Source organism: Colius striatus, chromosome 1 (assembly GCF_028858725.1).
Source record: "Colius striatus isolate bColStr4 chromosome 1, bColStr4.1.hap1, whole genome shotgun sequence".
NCBI lineage: Eukaryota > Metazoa > Chordata > Aves > Coliiformes > Coliidae > Colius > Colius striatus.
In genome coordinates this window covers 164,902,497-164,925,663 of record NC_084759.1, presented here as the reverse complement: position 1 = coordinate 164,925,663, position 23,167 = coordinate 164,902,497, and the positions used below count along the sequence as shown (strand labels likewise).

The 23,167-nt window shown below is 37.5% G+C and overlaps 1 protein-coding gene across 1 annotated transcript in view; it reads left to right on the top strand.

The window, feature by feature from the left end:
• The window catches only part of ACSS3 (acyl-CoA synthetase short chain family member 3), a 79,671-nt gene that overhangs the window by 13,002 nt on the left and 43,502 nt on the right, over positions 1–23,167 (top strand). Inside the window, exons 3-7 of the mRNA XM_061992999.1 lie at positions 3,334–3,522; positions 9,862–9,996; positions 10,278–10,418; positions 11,966–12,046; positions 12,133–12,228. Of these exons, the coding sequence (XP_061848983.1) occupies positions 3,334–3,522; positions 9,862–9,996; positions 10,278–10,418; positions 11,966–12,046; positions 12,133–12,228 (642 nt within the window). The remainder of the gene's footprint in view (positions 1–3,333; positions 3,523–9,861; positions 9,997–10,277; positions 10,419–11,965; positions 12,047–12,132; positions 12,229–23,167) is intronic.

The following is a 23,167-nucleotide window of genomic DNA, read 5'->3' as shown; positions in this document are numbered from 1 at the left end:
AGTCCAAATGTTCCCTTGCTGTCAGAAAGATTAGGGAAAGAGCACAAGGAAGATCATAGGTAGCTATGTATTGTATTGGGTTATTGTCTTCAGTGACATTAAACTCTCAAGGATTGGGAGGTTAAGTGCGGGCAAATGATTATTGGGTTTGCATGAAATATGTGGTTCCTGGCTGCAGCATGCTGCATGTATTCTGCTCTAAGTACAGTTTACCTAAGATAGATTTCGATAAAATTATCTGAAGTACTTGCAGATCTCTTCACTGTCTTCCTCCTACAGCCAAGTACCAAAGTTACATGGCTTATATACAGGCACTGGGACTGTTCTATTACAAAATTGCTAATTATGATCTTTAAATGATGCCTTTTTCCTTTAGCAGGCAAACATTGCCTTTTTCATCATCAATAATGATTATAAAATAATTATAATGAATGATAATACTCATCCATTGTATTTCATACTCTCCACACTTACACTAACTATAAAATAACTCATTAAATATTGTTTATATTGCCTCTGGCCTTTTTATCAACACTCTACTTGAAGGTCTCACAAGCAACAAAGATAAGGATTAGTTTTCTCAGTTCTTTGAGATAAGATGATATTAGCTCTGTGTTACAATGTTTGCAGGTTTTAATGTTTTCACAGTAGGAAGTGTAGAAAAGAACTCTGCCTTTGAAATGAAAGTTGTATCCTTACTTACAAATGCTTTCACCAATCCTATCTAGAAATGATGGTAAATACCTGTGATATGGCAATAAATTCTAGTTTTCTGTGTCCAGGCCTCATTGCTTTTTTTCTTGGGTTTTGATAGCCTATATCAGTTTTACAGAATATTGGCAGGTGTTAATAGGCCTAGAATTAAAGAGAATTTATTTTGTTAATCAGTAACATTTAGTATAAGAGATCTGTTACACATAAATTGTATACATACCTTAGTTTTGGTGATTTTTCAGCTTGGTGTGGTGTGTTGATGACTTTGCCTTATAAACATATTTTCTCTTGTGCTTGAAATTAACAGCAGGGATTTAGTCAATGTTTGTAAAAAATGGAAGCTATGCTGTTACCTTCTGATGCAAGTATGCATGCTTGGGGCTTCCGTGTTTCTATTTTCTTAAATCCTCTGGCAGATGCATAGAAATATGCATAGTTTGATTGTGACTGAGGTGTATTTAATGCAAACACAGGTCAGATGCATCTGGAACCTCTGGATGTTACTGTCTCAAGTTGCTGTAGTCTGAACATGTGTTCCCACTGAAGAGGGAAGCAGTGTGTAGTACTATATTATCCTCTTCAGTACCTGTATCAGATGGGGCAATTACATCCAACCCTAGATGCCCAAGTTTTCTTGAATATGACCATAAAAGAAAGAGTCTAATAACCTAAAAGTCTTGGAAAGTAGCAATGGTGCTAGAATGTAAAATATTAAACTGGAATAAGGTAACTCTTTCAATAGAGAAAACTTAAATTTGATGAATAATATAAAGGAAAGGAAAACATTTCAAAGACAATCTAGCCTCCTGACTACCTCATCCCTGAAAAAGAGGGTCCTGTGTTCCTTGTCCTGCTTGCACAACGTGTGGTGTTGACCTAGGATGCTCACAATGCTTGCATTATTTGCTGAGTCAATGATAATATCTCTTACTGCTTCAGAAGCTTGGATGTTTTCTGTTCTACAAGCAACATCCCCCCGCTGTTCTCGAGAGTTTGTCTCCACTTGCCTTCCTCTGTAGTCTGATAGTACCTGAAGAAAGGAGCCTTTTACTACACTAAATTTTACTTGAAGCCTTATCTGTGTGATATAATGAATAAATAAAGAGTAATACAGTATAGGTAAGAATGTGAGGAATTAATATATGGGTAGTTTCATGTTGCATTGATGGTGAAGCAATTGGAATGTTTAAATTTATGTTTATTGTAGTATTTTCTATTGAATGGCAACTTCTTTAAGAATAGTTTTACTACTGTAGGTAAGAAGAGTTTCCCTGTAAGACAAGTCCTCTGTTTTGAACTTAAGAGTTCTGTGTCTTCAGCTATCCCAAGAACTTCCTGGAGAATTTAACTTTTCAGTCTTGTCACTAATGTGAAACTGTTGCAAACAAAACTCTTGTTCTTATTATGTCTAACTGGCCTGTAACCATATACTATGTCATTACTAGTGTGAGCATTCCAGCTAAGGACTTCCTGGAATGTTTCTGTTTCCATCCTGTTTCCTATTAGCTTATTAGTCTACTTTGTTTCTTCTTAGTCTATTTTTTTTTCTTGTTAATCTATTAGCCTATGGTTTGTGCACAGTTACATGCAGTTTTACCTCTATTATACACTTCTACACACAGATGTCCAACTGAAAAATTTAAAGGCAATGTGCAGGTTTAGATGGAGTGTTACACTGTTGCCAGCCTCTGAAACTCCAAACCTCTTGACAGCTGAGTTTGTTCAGTTGCTTTTGGGGAATCAGTTGTTTGCTTCTCCTTCAGAAGATGCCATATTTCCGTGCTACAACAAGCAGGTTGGGAAAAGTGCACAGTGCTTGTCACAAGCTCCCATGCTCACTCTGACAGAACTTACTATGTGGTACATTAGCTGTCCTGGTGTACTAATGAAATATTCAGTACTGGCTTTGTGACGGAATACTATATACTGTTGAGGTAATACATATTTTCTCATGCTGATACAGACGACTGACATTACTGCTGATCTGTCACATTTCTTGAATTCCAGTCCTTTGCTGCCATGCATAGTCTATCTTCAGGCTTCTGCAAGAAAATCTGAAACTGACAGGAAAAGTGGCTTCTGAAATCTAAACATGTCTCTCTGAATTTGTATTTGTGCCTGGTCCAGGGTCTTAGATTTCTTGTCTTGTATTCTGAGAAGTTTAAAACACTGCAGTAGAGAAAATGTTACTACATATTGATTTGTGTTTCAAACTTGGTAAGGATCGAATTTGCGTTATGAAATACCCTGTTTACATGCATTCTTAAAAGCTAAAATTGAGAAATATAAGCAGTTATGTGGATAAAATAATGCATGGTTAGGGTATGATTTAAAACTTTGCAAGGCATTACTATTGATTTTTTTACTGTAATGTGTAAAATAATTCACTTCATTCCGTTCTCATTTTACAAAAGAAAAATGTATTACATTGCTTTTCACAAAAAAAGAAATTGTACTAAATTTATTGAACCTGGATTACATCGTTCATCACCTTCCCGTATCATACTGGCTTATCTTCTTAATGGCCTGCATCTGTTAATTGTACAAAAGTTATTTTTTATGAGGCAACAGCAGATCTGGAGAAACTTTTAATATGTTGTGAATTTTTTGTCAGTACAGGTCTCCAAGTTAGCCGACGTCATGGTCAGACATGGTGTGAAGAAAGGAGATCGTGTGGTTATCTACATGCCCATGATTCCACAGACAGTGTACTGTATGCTGGCTTGTGCAAGAATAGGAGCCATCCATAGTCTGATTTTTGGTGGATTTGCATCTAAAGAGCTTTCCGTTCGCATTGATCATGCAAAGGTAATGCATACTTGGAACAACAAACACCATTGGATTAGTTACTCATATAAGTCAATGTCAAAAACCTCTTTGATTTGTTTGTTTTTTTCCCTAGAGAATATACCAACATTTTTCTTTTGTGGCATGCAGTCTCAATTTGTTTGTAATACCTAACATTGCAATATGAACAAAGTGCTACATCTGTGCTGGGGGTTGATACTTTTATAGCATACATTGAGATTCAAATTTTGACCTCTTTAAAAAAAGCGGGAGTTTAACACGCTGCTATTTAGAGCTTACTTTCTTCTCCCATTTGTCAATCTTTTTCTACAAAGCATCACTTTAAAATTGGCTTTTTGCCCAGCGTTTTCCCCAAGTGTGTAAGTAAAATGCTGCCAACCCTAAATGACTTCATTGGTTTACTTGATGTTTAGAAATATTAGGTAGTACATTTTTTCAGCTATAAATCCACTTCATCTAATTTCTGTGTGAATCTAGGCAGCTAGGGAACTCGTTACCTAAGTGGCTCTGCACAGAACATAAAGGAGGTGAATGGTTCAAAGACTTCCAACTTCAGCACAAATTGAGTTTATTTATGTGGCATTATGTAAGTCTTTGTAAGTGAAAATGCAAATAATACTTTAATACTCTATTTAGTAGTTTATATGTATATATTAGTAGCTTGCATATGCATTATTTTCAAACCAGCTAACAATGTTTGTACTGGCTTGTTGTCTACCAGTGAATGAGACACAAGTCTTTGTCGTGCAACTCAGTCACCTGCCTCATTCAGACTATTCGTGGTAGCCATCTCTCACTGAATCACATTTGTTAGACATATAAGCCAAAACATTATACAGGGTTAAGTCCACGGTATTTGTGGGACTTTTGTTTAGATTTTTGCATACAGAAATGCTTTTCAGATTGCCAAGGATTGAATTTTATTAGTATTTGTAAATAAAAAGTTGAGTGCATCTGCTCTCCCTGCCTTGATGTTTTAACAAAGAAGCAGTTAATGAAATGGCTGAAATGGTTTGTGGAATTGTGAAAAAAAGCTGGGGGAAGCTGAGAACAACAGCTTCGTAGTTTTTCCTGTCCTTCCCACTCCTTCACATTTTTAACAAGCTATAAGAAATAATTTTAAATCTTAGAATTGGGGAAAAATGATGTGGGGAAAAAAAAAGAATGTTTCTAAAATACAAATAATCTGGCATGTTTTCTTTTAAAGCATTTTGCAGATATTAACTAATTAATCCAAATGGATTTCCTCTGAGGAACAAAGGGAGACAGCACAGTAATCATAATCCATGCTTCATGCATTAGGAAAAACACAGGAAATGTAAGTGATTTACCCAAGGTCACATAGCAAGGCTCTCAAAGGGTTAGAAATAGCATTACTAGCTGCAGGATATAGATTAAATCCTAATTTACATTGCCTTTCCTTAAAAGGTAGATCTGAATATTGTGGATGAGTTTTTGATCCATCTCATGTGTAATGAAAGTCTAAGAGAAGAGGCACATCCTCAGTCTATATTTCAAAACACATCCTGATTTTGCAACACGGTAAAGCTTTCTTTATAAGTGAATTGCAAACTATTGAGATTACCTGTAAGATATGTGTATAATTAGCTGTGATAGATAGTATGCTGCTGAACTCAGAAGTTAATTGAAGCAGTCTCAGAAAAACCTAACCTTTCTGTTAGGCTTTTATGTGAATTGGTTTAGATACTGCAGTACAGGACCTAAAGTTGGTAGGACTAATTAGAAAGAGTTAAAGATGTGCAGTGGAACGCTGGCTGTGAGATGCTCTTGTGGAAAAAAGGTCAAACTTCTTGTTTTATTGGATGATCTGAATGAAAGAAATAACGAGCACTTTCTGGTGTCTGTGAAAAGGTACATATACTTTAGCAGCTTACCTTAATTTATCTTGAATTTCAAATAGGTCTGAGAATGCTGCAAAGTCCTGCAGCTGGTAATTTCTACTCTTGTCAGGTATTAGCAGCTACAGAGATTCTGCGGTGAATTGTGATGAAGTGTTACTGAGCATGAGAACAGGCATTTCTTGTCATCTTTCCTTTCACTTAAATCTGGGAATGAATAGTTGGCAATATCGGAACGGTAGATACTTTCATAGAATCACAGAATGGCTTGGTTTGGAAGGGTCCTTTAAAGGTCACTTAGTCCATTTTCCCCTGCAATCAGAAGGAACATCTTTAACTAGTTCAGGTTACTCAGAGCCCCATCCAACCTGACCTTGGAGATTTTGAGAGATTGGGGCACCTACCACCTCTCCAGGCAGCAGTGTTTTATCACCCTCATTGTAAAAAAGATGCTTCCTTACATCTATTATGTCTATATTTTAGTTTAAAACCATTACCTCTTGTCCTGTCGCAATGGGCCCTGCTAAGAAGTCTGTTGCCATCTTTCTTATAAGTGCCCTTTAAGTATTAAAGGCTGCAGTGAGGTCTGCCTGAAGTCATCTTTTCTCCAGGCTGAAAAACCACAGCTCTCTCAACCTGTCCTCATAGGAGAGCTGTTCTGTCCCTCTGGTCATTTTTGTGGCCGTACTCTAGACTCACTCCAACAAATCCATGTCTTTTTAGTACTGAGGACTCCAGAGCTGGATGCTGTACTCCAGGTGAGATCTCACCAGAGTGGAGTAGAGGGACAGAATCCTCTCCCTTGACCTACTGGCCACACTTCTTTTGATATTGCCCAGGATACTTCTGGGCTGTGAGTGCACATTTGCCAGCTGATATCCAGCTTTTCATTTACCAGTACTCCCAAGTCCATCTTTGCAGGACTGCTCTCAATCCCTTCGTCCCCCCAGCCTGTGTTGATACTGACCCTTAGCCACTTGCAAGACCTTGCACTTGGTGTTCTTGAACCTCAGGAGGTTTGCATGGGCCCACTTTTTGAGCTTGTCCAGGCCCTTCTGAATGGCATCATGTCCCTCAGCTATGTCAAGCACACCACTCAACTTGTTGTCATCTGCAAACTTGCTGAGGATGCACCTGATTCCAATGTATATGTCATTTATGAAGATATTAAATCATACTATAGACCCCTGAGGGACACCACTTGTCACCGATCTCCATCTGGATGTTGAGCCATTGACCAGTATCCTCTGGATACAACCATCCGACCAATTCCCCGTCCACTGAACAGTCCACCCATCAAATCCATATCTCTCTGGTTTAGAGAGGTGGATTTTATGGGAACACTGTGCCAACGGCCTTACAGAAGTCCAGATAGAACTTCTAGGTAGCATTTCCCTTGTCCACTGGTATAGTCACTCCATCACAAAAGGCCAGTAGGTTGGTGAGGCAGGACTTGGCCTTGGTGAGGCCATGCTTGCTGTCTAGAATCACCTCCCTGTCCTCCATGTGCCATTGCATAGCTTCTAGGAGGATCTGTTCCATGATTTTATGAGGCACAGAAGTGAGGCTGGAAGGTGGGTAGTTCCCAGGGTCCTGCTTACTACCCTTTTTAAAACCAGGTGCAATATTTCCCCTTTCCAGTCACCAGGGACTTCACCCAACCACCATGACTTTTCAGATATCATGGAGAGTGTCCCAGCAGCTACATCAGCCATTCCCTCAGGACTCTGGGAAGCATGTTGTCAGGTCCTAGAGATTTATATTCAGGTTTGTCAGGTGGTTGCAAACATGATCTTCTCTTACAGTGAGAGAGACTTTGCTTCCCCCGTCTCTGTTCTGCAGTCCATCCACTCAAGAGGTGTGGGAAGCAAGAGTGCCTGTGAGGTCTGAGGCTAAAAATTATTGAGTACTTCATCTTCTCCTTGTCCATTGTTACCAGTTTGCCAGTCTCGTTCACCAGCACTTCCTTTGACTTTCTTTCTCTGACATACCTGTAGGAACTTTTTGTATTATTGTTTGCATTTCTTGTTGAGTTCAGCTCCAACCATACTTTGTCCTTCCTGACCCCATCCCTATGCAACTGGGCAGTGTCCCGCTACATTTCCCAAGATATCTATCCCAGCTTCCACTGTCTGTGCATTTCCTTTTTGCTTTTGAGTTTGACCAGCAGGTCTTGACTCAGCCATGTCAGTCCTTCCTTTCCTGATTTCTTACACTCAGGGATCGAGAGCTCTTGTGCTCTATGGAAAGTATCCCTAAAGATCTGCCAGCTCTGTTCTACTCCCTTGTCCCTGAGGGCAGTTTCCCAGGGGGTCGTATTGACTAATTCCTTGAACAGCTGGAATTTTGCTTTCCTAAAATTCAGGATCCTGACTTTACTCTTTGCCTGACTGTATTCCTTAGGACTATAACTCCATCAGTGCTGGAGCACTGCAGCCCAGCCTGCCTCTAATCTTGATGTCACTGATTAGATCACTTGCATTGGTAATAGTATTGCATTCCTGCTGGTAGCTGCCTGTTGCCTGGCTTAAGTTGACCTCAGTGCATTCCAGGAGTATCCTGGATTGCCTACAACTTGCAGTGCTACTTCTTCAGCAAGTGGAAAGGAAATTAACTATATTTAGAAAAATTAACATGACATCTGTTTAAGCACTTTATCTTAATAAACTAGGAAAACTGAGAAGGCCTGTTTAATAGAGTAGTTGCTGTGTTTTCAACAACTAAATAAAATTTCTTGTATTTTTTGAATCACATTAATTGAATAGCAATTCCTGAAGACTTTTTAGATTTTAAGTCCAAATTCTGCAAAATAAAACACAAATGATGGAGTTCTTCAGATGTCTTTTTTAAAGACTGGTCACTAAAACAAAAGAGGTGGAAAATGGGTGTGTAAGAGCAATATGGGAGCAGAGGTGCTGGGGAAGTAGTGTCAGTAGGCAGAGAGGTAAAACACTAGAAAACAAGAGTTAAAGCCAGTAATCAACCTCTAATTTGCACAGAGTGATCCATGATACTTCCAAGTAGCAACTTTCACTTGGGAAAATACATCACCTTTGCCAGTTTAGTATTGGTTATTTTTAGACTTCCTTACTGCATACAAAGCAGTTGATGAGCAGAGGTGGCATCATTTACAAATGACTGTAAACCCAGTGTTGACAAGAGTCTTTTGTCTTAACAATTGAATAGAACTCTGTTGATATCTTACATTAATTACAGTCGAACTTCAGGGTAGCCTCCAGATAAATTTTCAGCTTAACTGCATTGAGTTGCATCATCTTTTATTAAAATCAGTGCATCCCAAAAGAGAAAGATGACAAATGCTGAAATTTTAAAGCTCATCTGAAATCTTTATTTTGAATGCACACTAATTAGCAAACATCACTGAATGACAGATTTGGACAGAAACCGTTTTATTATTCTACAAACCCCAATTTAATCTGTGCTTTCTCTGCTGACTTTAATGCAGCCTTAGCTGTGGTATTGTGGTTTGTGCCTACTTAATGAGATTTATGCTAATACATACAATTAGTAAACTAGTTTGATCAAACTGAGGCACATAAGATAAATACACTTCTAAAACTCCAAAAGCAAGGAGATTGAAGACTCGTTATTCTCCAAGTAAAATGTGTTCTAACACATAGTTTCTTTGGTACTACCTTTTATTTCCTGAAATAGAAGAAATAAAAATTCTGATCTTGGGACTTAAGTCAAAATAGATTGTATGTGGACTTCTTGACTTAGGAAATCTTACATAAAACCTGAGGTTAATTTAATGACAAAGGTACTAAATCTTCTAAAAGAACCTAAACTATGGAAATCTGACTTTTAGTGTTTTTTCCTGAAGTGGTTTTTCTTTCCTGCAACCATCACTTGAAATACTGTAACTTTACTTGCCTCATGTGCCTTATGACATTAGCTTATTCTCCTCCTATATTTGTAGTTTCCTGTCATCTCTTGTTTGCATTATTTTTCCTCTTGCTCATATTTTCCTTCCTGTGCCATTTAATTGCAGGCTGCAAAAGAGCCAGCAAAGTGCTAGTTTCAAAATATGCTATTGAGTGCAGGCAGATAATTAGAAAGCAGAATAAAGAGGACAAATAATTGTTGACATAAATGTACCACATATTTTTTAACGGAGGGGCTAAGATGGAGGTAGGATTTTCTCTCTGTTCATTAACTTTTGTTCAACTTACAAGAACTTAATACTGTTGATGTCTTTCTCAAATTTGGTTGAAAATGGTGAAGAGTGTCAGAAGTTCTTAGTGTGCTCCTCAACAAAAAAACAGATGCATGGACATCAGGATGACACAAGCTTGATTTCCTTAGAAAACGAATGTAGACTCCTGTTTCTAATTATGTACAAATAGATTTTATACACTGTGTGCCATTCATAAAAGAATTTCCTGGAAAACATATTATTAGGTGACATATATATTGTATTGCAAACTTGCATGTTAACAATCGAACTTTTTGATTTTAGCCCAAACTTATTGTAACAGCAAGTTTTGGAGTAGAACCAAAAAGGAAAGTGGAATACATATCTCTTCTAGAAGGAGCACTGGCAAGGGTACAGAGCAAACCTGATAAAGTTCTCATTTACAAGCGACCTAATTTGGTGAGTGTACAGTTGTGTCTTTGTATTAACTCTCAGATGTGTACATAGTGCATGTGCCTTTTCTTTTTTACAAGTAAAATTTTTAATGTATCTGTTGGTTTTGCGTTTTATGAGAGAACTTTATAAGGTTTAAATAGTAAATAGAACTAATGCAGCAGAGATATCACTGTATAGAAAATGAATAGCACTACATAAAACATTTGAATAGTACTTTTTTTTTCCCCAATTCCATTTATTCCATCTTCTTTTCTTTCAAAAATTTTCTTTTTTTCAATGGGCAGGGCCATGTTCCTCTTGTCCCAGGTCGTGATCTTGACTGGGAGGATGAGCTTGCAAAAGCACAGTGTTGCAAATGTGTCTCTGTTCCCTCAGACCATCCACTTTATATTCTATATACGTCTGGAACAACAGGCTTGCCCAAGGTAAAGGACAATCTTTAGTCTAAGTGTCTGTGACCAACCTATTTGCAGTTCCACTTGAGAAAATATTTAATTAAAAAGGTTGAAAATGTTTGACAGAGCTCAGTGGTATAAATGATAAGCATTGCTAGAGCTGGTTTAACATCATTTATTCACATTTCACTGCTTAAAACTTAGTATCTAGGTATAAATCGTGTTTGTTTATTTAGTAGTAATTTAAACTGCATTTACTTAACAGTCTTTGTATGGTATAAACTTTTGAGAACAGGAGAATGTCTTTTATCCATTAATAACTTGTGTGTTTTAACTGTTTCAGATAAGCATAGTATAGTCACTTAATGGCAAGATTAGTTAATTTGTCACTCGTGTGAGAGCGTTTATTGCAAAATAGTCTTTGCTTATTCATTGTTTACATATTAGCTAATCTTCCCATAGATAAGATGTAGTGACTGAAGTTACAAATTAATGGAATTAAGCATGTTCTGAAGGCTTGTGTTACTGAACATTTCTGAGAACATAATTTGAATGAAAATGGAAGTTTAGATTAAGTGAAAACTAACACAGGGCATCTTTGAAAATATTTGCTTTCAAATGATAATTAGTCTTAATGATCTGTTTTTAAAAGAACTTATTTTATAAGCAAACTGTGGAGTGTTCCCTTGGCACTTAAAATTATCTTTTAAAGTGTAGAAGACAAGATGAGTGTAATTTTTTGGTGGTGGCCTTACCTCCCTCCACAAGTTCAGAGATGGGCTCACACATCCTTGGATGTGGCACTACTTAGACTACTACTAGAAAATTATTTAATGATATGACCTATAAAGTTCAGAATCTGTGGGGAGATAAGGGAAAAAAACCCCATTGGTTTTGCTGAGGAAAATGTCTTATGCTTTTGCCTTGGGCACTTCAAATCAACATATGTATCTTATTTAATCATGTTGTCAAAAGGTCCAAGATAAGATCCTCTATTAAAACAAGTATTTTTCTTGATTGTTAATTTCAAAATATAGTATTTCAGAAATAAAAGATCTCAGAAAATGACTTTGCTGTGTTGGCTCTCCAGAGGAAAATACGGACACCTTAAATAAGTCACCCTTCTAAGAGGCAGATTGTTAACTAGTACTAAGCTACAATGAGTAACTTAATAAAATTAAAACATGTATAGCATTTGGATGAGCACTGTTTAAGTGAAGTAGATAGTCTCTTATTTTTTGTCAACATATATTGACTAAATATTTGTATCTCTGATTGTAATGAGAGCATTCCAGTTTTGTTATTTATCTTTTGAAAACTATGGTCATCTAGGCCTTGGGTTGGGTTTTTATGTTTCTTTTATTGTATATTTCTTTCTTTCTTTGTTTTCCAAGAAGACTTCTTTAATGGAAATGCTAGCACAAGCATGTATTTATTAGAATTGATCCTTTTCTTAAGTGAGGGATATTAGAATTAGATAGATTCAAGTCTATTGCTGCTAAAATTTCATTAAATTAATTTCATTAAAGCCAGGAATATCACTGAATCTTTCAAATGATCTTGAATTTTCTATTTAGGGTGTTGTCAGACCAACAGGTGGCTATGCAGTTATGCTGAACTGGACAATGTCAGCTGTATATGGACTCAAACCTGGTGAGGTAATTCTGTTTAAATGTCACATGTTTAAATGTCTGTACTTGTCTTTAAAAAGTCTGACTGTATTTATGTTTTTATTTAATTTTAGGTATGGTGGGCAGCTTCTGATTTAGGCTGGGTTGTTGGTCATTCCTACATTTGCTATGGGCCTCTTCTTCATGGAAATACTACAGTTTTGTATGAGGTATGATCCATTCTAAAAAGCCAGGCATTGAAAAGGCAACATCTTCTCCAATTGGCAAGCCTGTTTATGGCTATCTATTCTTCATGCCACATATGTTTAAATTGTGTGTGTATCTTTAGTATTTATACTCTCCTGTGTATTACAGTAATTCTTAAGGAATGCTTACTTCACTATCCTTCAAACTTGTCTTGCCAGGGAAGCCAGCATGACATGGTGGAAACATACTGTGTCATAGATGCAGAAGTTGTGCACAAGGAAATGAATGTTGTGATTAAACTTTCTCCATCTTCCTGATATTACACCATGCAACTGAAGATGACTATACTAGAACAGAAATGGATTTTTACTATTTTCAGGGACAAACATTATCAAAACCATCCTTTGGTATTTGCACAAACAGTTACATTGGTATTGGTTGAGATGTGCTTTACTGTTATGGACTTATACACCACTGTTGGTGAGTAACTGGTGCTGTGATTATGGCTGAATTTTGAGTAAATATATTTCTGAATCCTGGAGATACTGAAGAAGCATGGACAATTGTAAGGTAGGTTACCTCCAAAATTGTTTGAATGGCACAGCATTAAACACTACAGAACTGACAATGGCTACTTGCATCCTGTTTTGAAAGTTAGAAGTATACTTTACTGCTTAAGTTCACTCTTTTTATAAATTTATAAGCAAGATTCTCACAAGCAAAAGATATCTAAAACCCAGAAAAGCAATGGTCATTAGGGGTATATCTACATGATATTTCAAATTACAGCAGCAGGGCAGTTCAGAAATAAATCCTGTGATTGTCCTTGTGTATTGACTTGGTTCAAAGAGTGATATCAGTCACTTGAATGACACCTTTACAGAGAAAGCTAAGACAAAAGCTTTGCCACTTAAGATAAAAAGGTAGAATCCAATGTGTGGGACTGCATTGCTGAGAAGTTTTCCAGAACAAATGGAAAGTACACGTACCAACAGAAGACTTTAAAACTGTCAAGAGCTCCTTACTTACTGTTTCCGTCTGAAGGAAGATCTCAAGTCCTCACAGATGGTTCAGACTAAAAGTGATACCCTGGATTTGGAAGGTAATGGAAACATTTGCACAATGCCTGTCTCACACAGTGTCTTTCAGATGAGCAAATATAGATTGCAGTTCCATTATGCATTCAGTAAAAGCTCAGTGAAATTAGACCTGTGCTGCACCATTGTCAGAGAGGACCTTATGAGGTGGAGTTCAGGGTTATGCAGCATCTCTCATGATGCTCATTGGCATTGAGGATAGCATCAATGATCCCATCCCTTCACGACAGGAAGGTACTGGCATATGTTTTTGTTCTGTGACCAGAGACATGGAAGACAGAGGATAAAGAAAGTTTATGGTGGAGCCTACAGGCACTATTGTCATCTGCATTAAACGAATGAAAGGAATGGCATAACACTTCCTAGAAGTCCCTTCAGTCAAGGGAGCAAAGATCTGAAGGATAGTTTTCTGTCAGAAAACTTTGAGCTCCAGTTTTGATCTAGTGAACAAGGCTAAGTCTAGTCTAAAATAAGCCTCAAATAACATATAATGAAAGAGGTAAACAGCATTTGCATTAAATGGTTTAATTTAGTGATATACTGTAATTCACCTCACTACTTGCTATGTAAACAAAGTCTGTGACATTGGCCTGTTTTCCCTAGTAACAAACAATAGAACAAGAGGAAGCAGCCTCAAGTTGCAACAGGGGAGGTTCAGGCTGGATATTAGGAGGAATTTCGTTACTGAAAGGGTTGCCAGGCACTGGAACGGGCTGCCCAGGGAGGTGGTGGAGCCACCGTCCCTGGAGGTGTTTAAGAGACAGGTGGATGTTGCACTTAAGGAAATGATCTGGTGGTTGATAGGGCTGGGACAAAGCCTAGATTTCGTGATCTTAAAAATCTCTTCCAGCTGAAATGATTCTATGTTTCTATGATTCTATATTTCTGTGATTCTGTGCTCACATTCATGTTTTGTGTAATTATTTCACATGGTACTTTTTTTTTTTCACCAGTGTGTGTAGTAGGAGGAAGATATATAATCTCCTGTAGAACAGTAAGTTGTACCTAGGTGACATCTGTGTATGTTGCTTTATACAAAATCCCGTTGTTTAGTGTTTTTGTGACAGAAAAATGTGAAATAAGAACCAAAATGCAATGTTTAAAAGCAAAACAAATCTTGAGGTCTAAAAAATGTCTTTTGGACTATGTTCTTTGTGGTTAACTTTTAACGTCGTGATTAATTTTTAAAAGTGCAAACTTTCTCTTCTGTCCATGGAAAGACTGTAGATAGTCTGTTAAGTTGTTCCATGAAATAGAAAATTGGCTTTTTTCAGGATTTTTTTTTCCCAGATCATGTTGTGAGACAAGTAACTTTGGGTTTTTTTTGCTTTCAGGCATTGTATTGTTCTTCAACAGTCTCGTTAAAGTACACAAAGTGGTAACAAGCACAATTTTTTTTCTCCCTTAAATGGCTAAGACACAGAAGCTTGCATGCCTTGATGCTCCTGGCCAATGATTGCAGCAGCTTTAGAAGGCGAGCAAATGGTTATTCTTAATTTGAATCTCAGTGTACCTTCTGTCCAGATAAGTTTATTGACTTACTTTCAGTGTTCAGCATGAAAGCTTACAATGAATGCATTATTGAAATAAATGTTGCAGAGAATATCCACAGTGCAACTATGACAATAAAAATCACCCATTCATATAACTGTTGCTTACACTTAACACTTTTTGGAAGAGTTTCCAATGTTATAATCTGCTGGAGTTCACTTGCTTCTAGTGACAAGCAATAGAACAAAAGGAAATGGCCTCAAGCTGTGCCAGGGAAGGTTCAGGCTGGATATGAGGAGGAATTTCTTTAGTGACGGGGTTGTCAGACATTGGAACGGGCTGCCCAGGGAGGTGGTGGAGTCACTGTCCCTGGAGGTGTTTAAGAGATAGGTAGATGTTGCACTTAGGGAAATGGTCTAGTGGTTGATAGGGCTGTGATGAAGGCTGGACTCGATCTTAAAAGTCTCTTCCAGCTGAAATGATTCTATGATTCTGCGATTCTGTGAGTTTACAAACCAACTCCCTGTGGAACTTTTGAATGCTAAGTCAATGACAAGTGTCAACTTGCTGATTGCAGGAGCGACGCTTGGTTCTTAGTGTGTATACAAGTTCTGAAGGACATTAGGAAGCAAGATTGCTTCTAGGACATTGCAAATTCAAAGTAATGATTAATTTTTTTTTTTAAAGAGGAAGGTGTTTGTTTAAAAGCAGTAGAACCAAATCCTAGGAAAAGAAAAAAAGTCAGAATTCAAGAGGAACAGGCAAGTGAGAGAATGTGTTAAACTCTTTTGCAAAGAGAATTACTTAGTAACTAAATATGTCTCTATGTGGAAAAGTGAGTATAGTAAATTTACCACAGTTCATAAGTTCAAATACGTACATTTGTATAGATGTAGATAAGTGTCCAGAAGAACTAACACTATATACTTGCATACTTGAAATTGCAAATAACTTCAGATGCAGAGATGGATTTGTGGTGTTTTGTGGTACATGTGTACATATCGGATAGCTGTCCAATACATTTTGCTAATCCCAGAGGCTGTGCTTATCAGATTCTTTCTCTGTGGTGTTCATTTACCTAGGATGAGCATGGATACATCTGTGAGAACTCCTTAAGGATCACTAATAATTTGGGAATTGATTTTAATATCTAAAGTCATGTAGGATCTCAATTAACTCCTTATGAAAGAAAGAGATTACTGTGGTGTTCTTTCTGTCGTATATAAAAATATCATTTTTTTTTGCAAAGAAAATAAATAGTCTGGACACTCTTTTCTGTATTATTGTGGTGGTACTATGGACCACCGTGAACAAGAGAAACAAGCTTTGGCTCTGAAAAGTTAACTGACGGATGTATGACTTTGCATACTGAGGTATTCAGCTATTCAGCGTGTGTTTTCGCCTGCCTTTTCCTGAGGTGAAAGGGGGAGGAAGAATAGTCTTTGTGTTGCACTTAAATGCCACAAGACTCCATCTGTCCTCTTGTCAGGTGATAACAACCTTTGCTGTTATGTCTTTATAGTATATAAAAACTCTGTGAAATGTTACTTATTTGACCTTGTTCTGTTGTCTGGAAATTAAGCTCTAAAATGTGTGGACATCTCTGTAAGCTACATTTAATTAAGTACTAACAATATATTAGTTACAATAGGTGAGGTTAATTTTCTGGTAAAGCTAGAAATCTTTGCTTTCTTAACTTTGCTTGGATTTGTTCCCACAGAACAGATCTTCTGGACAAAGTTAAAGAGATAGAGAAGCACAGCACAGGGCTATGCCTTCTCAGGTCAGCTGATCACTAACTCAACAGTAGATAATAGTCCTTTACTTAGGATCACTGCTGGTTTTGCAGTATATAAAATAATGAACTGTTAAGTGTTTTGACTAAAGACTTTGTGGACTGAATTCTTATTCATATGTGTAGGAATGTGAGAAATCTTAGCTTATCCTGGTAGGAGCTTGTCCTTGCAGTGTTACTGTGTCATACATGTGCATTCTCATATGCAGATGAGTATTGATGAAGGTGAGCCTACATGTTATGTTAGTATACCTATATAGATAGTAGTCTCTTTTTTCTCTCATGTGTATGACTATTTTGTCAATTTCTAAGTGCACTCAATCATCCACACTTTTCAGTTGATTTATTCATCTGTTCTATTCACTAGTCAAAAAATATTGCTTTGGTTTTTTTTTAATGTATTTTAGAATCCTATTTTATGAAAAATAAGATCATCTTTTAAATTCCATTGCTTTTTAATCAGGAATTTTTGGAGTCAGTGAACACGTGACATACCTATTTGGAGTCTATTGATGCTAAATGTGAGTTCAGCTGAAGTTTGGAGAAGAAAGAAAATGAGCTCTTTTCTAGACTGATTTTATAACTTGCACAATTTACCTAATGTTGGACACTTTTCAACCCCCATCTCCATCTTTATTTAATCTCCAGATGCTCAGTATAGTTCCAGTATGCAGTTTTGGGGGCTACAAATAATTAAACAGAGTTCAAGTTATAAATGACTTTCACTAGAAAAATAGAAATGAAATAGTAAAAAAAACCCACAACTTTTTATTCCTTTTGAAGTTTAATTATCTTAAAAAGAGCTCCATTTTCTAGTTTGTCTGGAAAAAAGCCCAGTGTTTTCCCGTGAAATTAATAGAATTTTATGGCTGGGGGACCACTGTGCTTGACTTTTCTGGTATTCTGAAAAACAAGGAGCAAAAACTTCGCCTGGTCACAGAAGTGCACATTTATAGAATCAAATATCGTTTTAGCTTGAGTAGTAAATTAGGATAGTCTAATTAATGTTTAAACACCTAATAGATGTTAATTACAGTCTTCATTCCAAAGGGATTAATTCCACCACCATGCCAGTGAAGCAGAAGAGGAAGACAGTATAAGAAAAATGACAGTATCTTAGAGATAAGAAAAAGGTTTTGGTAGTTTTATAGTAGCTATCTTTGACCACTGATGACACTGGGTCACATTAAAATGTTGCCTCAGTTGGCAGAATGGCTACAATGAAGAGGATTTCATTATAGTAGGTGCTAAGTGAGACAATAAGGAACAGGGAGGAAAGTGATGAGTTCCTTCTGCCGTCTCTTTTACATAGTCTTCTTGTTTATGTCTGTGTGAATGTGTGGGGATGAAGATGGTTATTGTCATTATAAAGGCACCTCTGAATACAAAATGTTTTGGTTTTGGAAGATAAAAAGAGTAAAAATACTAATTCTTTAAAAGTATGTTAAAGATAAATCAAAGTTAATATCTGGTTGACTCATGTCTGCTTTGTGATTTTTGCTCTTGTTGAGACTATTTTGAAACTAGTAGTAAATTGCCCATTTTTTTTTTCTCTGAGATGCCACCAGTTGAGCGTTCAGACAGAGTTCAAGACATCTGTGTTGTCTTTTTGAGGATTAAAATAAGGCTTCTGTATGCACAGGGATAAAAATGTTTACATAGGAGAATAATGTGTCATTTTTCATCTACGCAGAAGACTGTCTTAACAGTGAAAGGTCATAAATTTGTAGTTAAAGTTTTTCCTTAATGATTGGGTTAGGGAGTATCAGTATGCTGTATAAGTACAGAGAAAAAACACCTCATCCCCTTTGCCTAGGGACAACCACTGTTGAATACAAACTGTGCTGACTTCATACCTTCACTTCTTAAAGTGATTTGTTTATTTTTAAATTACTTAGTAGGTGACAACTTGTCGTTTTAACAATTGCTATGGAAACTACGTGCTTTCAATTTTTACTTGCTGTAACACCATTGTCAGGAATGTGAAAACAGTAATGAATTCCTTCAAATACAGCAAGGTTGTTGGGTTGTTTTGTTTTTTTTTTTTTTTCTCCAAGGCACGATTAACTTCAGCTATAAATAAGGTACTTGAATTCTCACAGCCCACTCTGGATTACTCTTGCTAAGTAGGACCCTGGCTTATATCAGAAATAGTGTGACCAGCAGGACCAGGGCAGTGATTATCCCCCTGAACTCAGTGCTATTGAGGCTGCATCTCGAGTACTGTGTTCAGTTTTGGACCCCTCACTACAAGAAAGACACTGAGGTGCTGGAGTGTGTCCAGAGACACACTGAATGAAGCTGGTGAAGGATCTGGAGAACAAGTCTTATGAGCAGTGGCTGAGGGAGCTGGGGATGTTCAGCCCAGAGAAGAGGAGGCTGAGGGGACACATGATCTCTCTCTACAACTACCTGAAAGGAGGTTGTAGCAAAGTGGAGGTCAATCTCTTCCTCCTCAGTAATGAATGATAGGACAAGGGAAAATGGGCTCCAGTTGTCCCAGGGGAGATTTAGATTGGAGATTAGGAAGAACTTATTCACTGAGAGGGTTGTTAAGCACTGAAAACAGGCTGCCCAGGGAAGTGATGGAGTCACCATCCCTGGAGATATTTAAAAGACACATAGATGAGGTGCTGAGGGACATGGTTTAGTGGTGGGCTTGGCAGTGTTAGGTTAGTGATTAGACTCAATCTTAAAGGTCTTTTCCAACCATAATGATTCTGTGATTCTGTGATCACAAACTGTAAGCAATAGGGCAGCATGAAGCAAAAGTCTAGCTGCTACTTGTGATCCTGTGATGTCAAGAAAAAAGCAGCAGTGTAGTTCCAGTTCTTGGGACTTTGAATTTGAGCTAAGGTAAGAAAGAAGATGCCTGCACTAGCCAAGGAACCATGCATTAAGGTCTTGATTTGAGTAGTATTGTACAGAGAAGGAGATATTGTTCCACACAGAGCTATAGCAAGACATTGCTGTCCTGGAGCCTCCCTCACAATGATCACTGGGGTCCTTCCAATTCCCTGCTGTTGCGACAAATCTGCAGGTTATGCAACAGCAACAGGTTTAAAATTACTGTCTTTGTCACAGTTCTTGGAGGCATCCAGTCTTTCCACAGTTCTTGGAAGCCATTATAATCATACTGCAAGCACTGCCTCTGAAATTTGCATTTTTTGATCTTTTTGCCATCATCCACACTGATGGTATTTGTGGAGGGAATTAAGTAGGACCTATCATCTCAAGTCCCTAGTGTAAGTATCACTGTAGGGTCAGCAGCAGAAGGATGAGTGCCTCAATGAACATATTCTTCTGAATCCTGATATATCAAGATTTTATCTGTGCTTTGTCATCAGCAGGTTTTAGTGGCAGTGAGTTCCATCCAGAACGATTTCTGTGGAGAGAGAATTTCCTCCTTATAATTTCGAATTTATCAATAATCGAAGAGCCCCTTGTTTTTAGGCATTGCTGTGCTGTTACTGATGCATTGTTGGTTACTCTATTATAGCTCTTTTTATTTGTCTTTTTCCTCAAGTAACCCATCCTGGTGGCTTCTGACTTTCTCCATAAGAGAACTTTTTCATCCTCCTTGATCATTCTTGCTACCTGACTATGATCTTCTTTCATAATCTTATATTATCCATCAACACATTCAGCCTCAGGGTGTCCTCTCAGCTGGTAGACACCTGATAAATTACATGCTAAATCTAAGTACTTCTGGAAAGATGTTCCTATCTATCTGTCTGTCTGTCAGAGTCTCTTGGTAGGTTATTAAAAGAAAGTCTTTTCTACTTGAATCATTATAGCTAGTACAAGAAGTGACTGTTTCTACTTTTCTTTTTTAAGTTAGATGAGGCAGATTGCTCTCTGACTGCCCATTCTCACTTCCTGCCAACCACAGATAAAGTTGCCAGTAACTTTTAAAACACATTTTCGTCTCTGCTGTTGATTCAAGTACTGAATAGCAACAAGTCTAGACCTGATACCTTCAGAAATCCAGTGTCTGTGTTTGCTCATAATCTCCAATTGGCTCAGCAACGTCCCAGCATACTTTGGTTTAAGTTACCCTGTGCTTTATTGTTTATAATGCAAACCTTTTAAAAATAAAATTTACATGAGGTAGTAAGCTTCTCATGGCATCTTTCAGTGCTTCTTAAAATTTTTGTATGATAAATGAGAACTCTCTTGAGCCATTTATCTGTAGGTTTTTGGGCTCTGAAATTGATTTGCACTGACTCTGATTTGTTTTGGTTTTGTCAGTTTTGTTTGTGCATTTGCTAAACTGGGAAGATTTAAATTTTACAACTGGGAGAGTTTTTTTTTCTTCCTAAATAGATATTTTAAGCATTGCTTTATTCTTTGGATATTATTTCCTATCAACTGCCAAGTGAATTTTCGATTCCCTTTCTCCTGCTGTTTGTGTTTTATTTGTTTTTCTCCTAGACCTGAGAATGGTGCTTCTCCAAACCAAAGTTGCTGTAGCTTACCTGTGGCATATAAATATCAACCTTCAAGAGCCTTACATGCTGACTCATGCACTCTTGAAGGTTAGCTGCTTGCGTTGAAGATGTGCTCAGGCACAGATGCAGGCTCAGGCTCAGGCTTGAGTTTGCAGGAGGTGTGAGGCACAGGCACAGCTATGACATAGCTCAGGTAAGGGACCAAGGGTGAGGGCCCAAATGTAAATCACCTTCCCAGGAAGGGAAGGCTCCTTTCAGCTCTTAGGACTCTCCTTTTTTCCTAGTGGTCTGATCCAAGATTGCATAGCTGCACCGTGGCAAACCTGACTTGAGTGCCAAGCCCCTAGGAGGGGGTGGGTGTGCTCAGGGCCAGATACAGCCCTTTTATGGGCTCTAGACTTTTTCATTTGGTTAAAAATAAGAGCCCATGGACTAACCAATTTCAGATTGCTCTACAGCTAGGGTTATTTGCTGTCCAAGATGAATAATACTGGTTCAATTAATTAAAGAGAACCTTATGAAATTTTGGAATTTTTCAGTCTGAGACTGTTTTAGTGTTAGTGATGTGAAGTTTGAACTCCTAACCAGATGGCTACAAATCTGCAGATACAGTGACTGTTGAAGGCAGTAACATCACTTTGAATAAATAGGTGAATGAAAAGATATTGATGGACACATGAAAGTTGTGATGAAAATGTCTGCAAGGATGATGTCTGAAGAGAATCTAGTGAAAAATTTCATGACTTTGTGGGTTGTCTCACAGAAGAAAAAGGATAGAACTCATTTTTTCAGCAAGCAAATAGCATCCTTTTGCATTTCTTATTGGTAATTTAGGATAGACTATTAGCAAAAAGAGGGATTTTGGCACTGATGATACTTGTCCTGGCTACTTGGGAGGGAAAGAAAAAGCTTTTCAATTATGCATTCTGTTTTGTTTTGGAGTTTTTTTGTCTTTTATGATGATCCTCTGCACCAGCACCCCTCTCATCAGCAGTATCTCACCATAGGGCTGCAAAGCCAATGGTACATATCTGACCCCAGGTCTTCTGTGTTCTTTAGATCTGTCAAATGATTCTTGCTCTTGCCAGTGTTCAGGCACAGCTGGATGAAGAGTGAACCTGGGGAAGACTGCAATGGGAGGGCAAATGGGATAGAGGAAAAGGGATGAATTCCTGTGAGCTTGTATCACAGCCCATGCGCTGTTTTTTATGTTGGGATGAAGCAACTACCTTGATTAGCATGTGCTTTCATTAAGCCATTTACTGTGTTACTGTTGCCTCATTATCAGAATAAAAATCCTGAATTTAGGAAATTCTTCAAGGTATTCAAATATCTCTCTTCTTTTTGTCTCTTGGTAAAATGACAAGTCTTAGAGCCTTGTATGCTGTGGGTTTTTTTTCCCGTTAGACCTATTCATCTGTCTTCCAAATTTGCATTTACAAAAGGATAGAGAAGGTATGAATTTGTCTTGTGACTGGTGAAGTGCTGTAAAGATGATGACATTTAGGTAGTGAAACTTTCTCTGGTTTTCTGTCTTGCATAAAGCATTGACAAAGCTGTGTTTGCAGTACAAAAAGTGTGTGTCTCTCCTAACTTGTGTGCTCTGTTGAAGTGTGCTCTGTCTTCCAAGCATGGCCTTTCTATTGAAAAGTTTATGGTGATACCTGGAGAGCTAAAGCTCATTCTATATTACCATCATCTTTTCATAATTTCAGATTGTGTATGGAGTCGTTCATGCACTGCAGCATTTACATACGTAAGATTGCTATTGTATGATCCTGTGCAGACTGCTTTTCATATTTCCAGCACCACAGAAAAGTATTTTTGATTATTTATTGTTATTATTACTTACCATTGGACAATTTTTCACATCTGATTACTTCTGTTTATAATTCTCCTTACTGTGGTCCTTAGCCTGAGACAATGTTTAGTTTAAAAAAACAAACCCCACAAACTGGAGCACAGTCCAATTTACTCTAAAAACTAGTTTATACTGGTTTAGCACACTAAAACAGAAAAGAAATCTTTGGCTTCTCTTCAGTCTTCATATGAGACAACAACCTCAGGTGCCAAGAAGGCAGTTGTAAGCAGCTAAGTGGGAATTTTTCCAGTATTATGAGGAAATTAC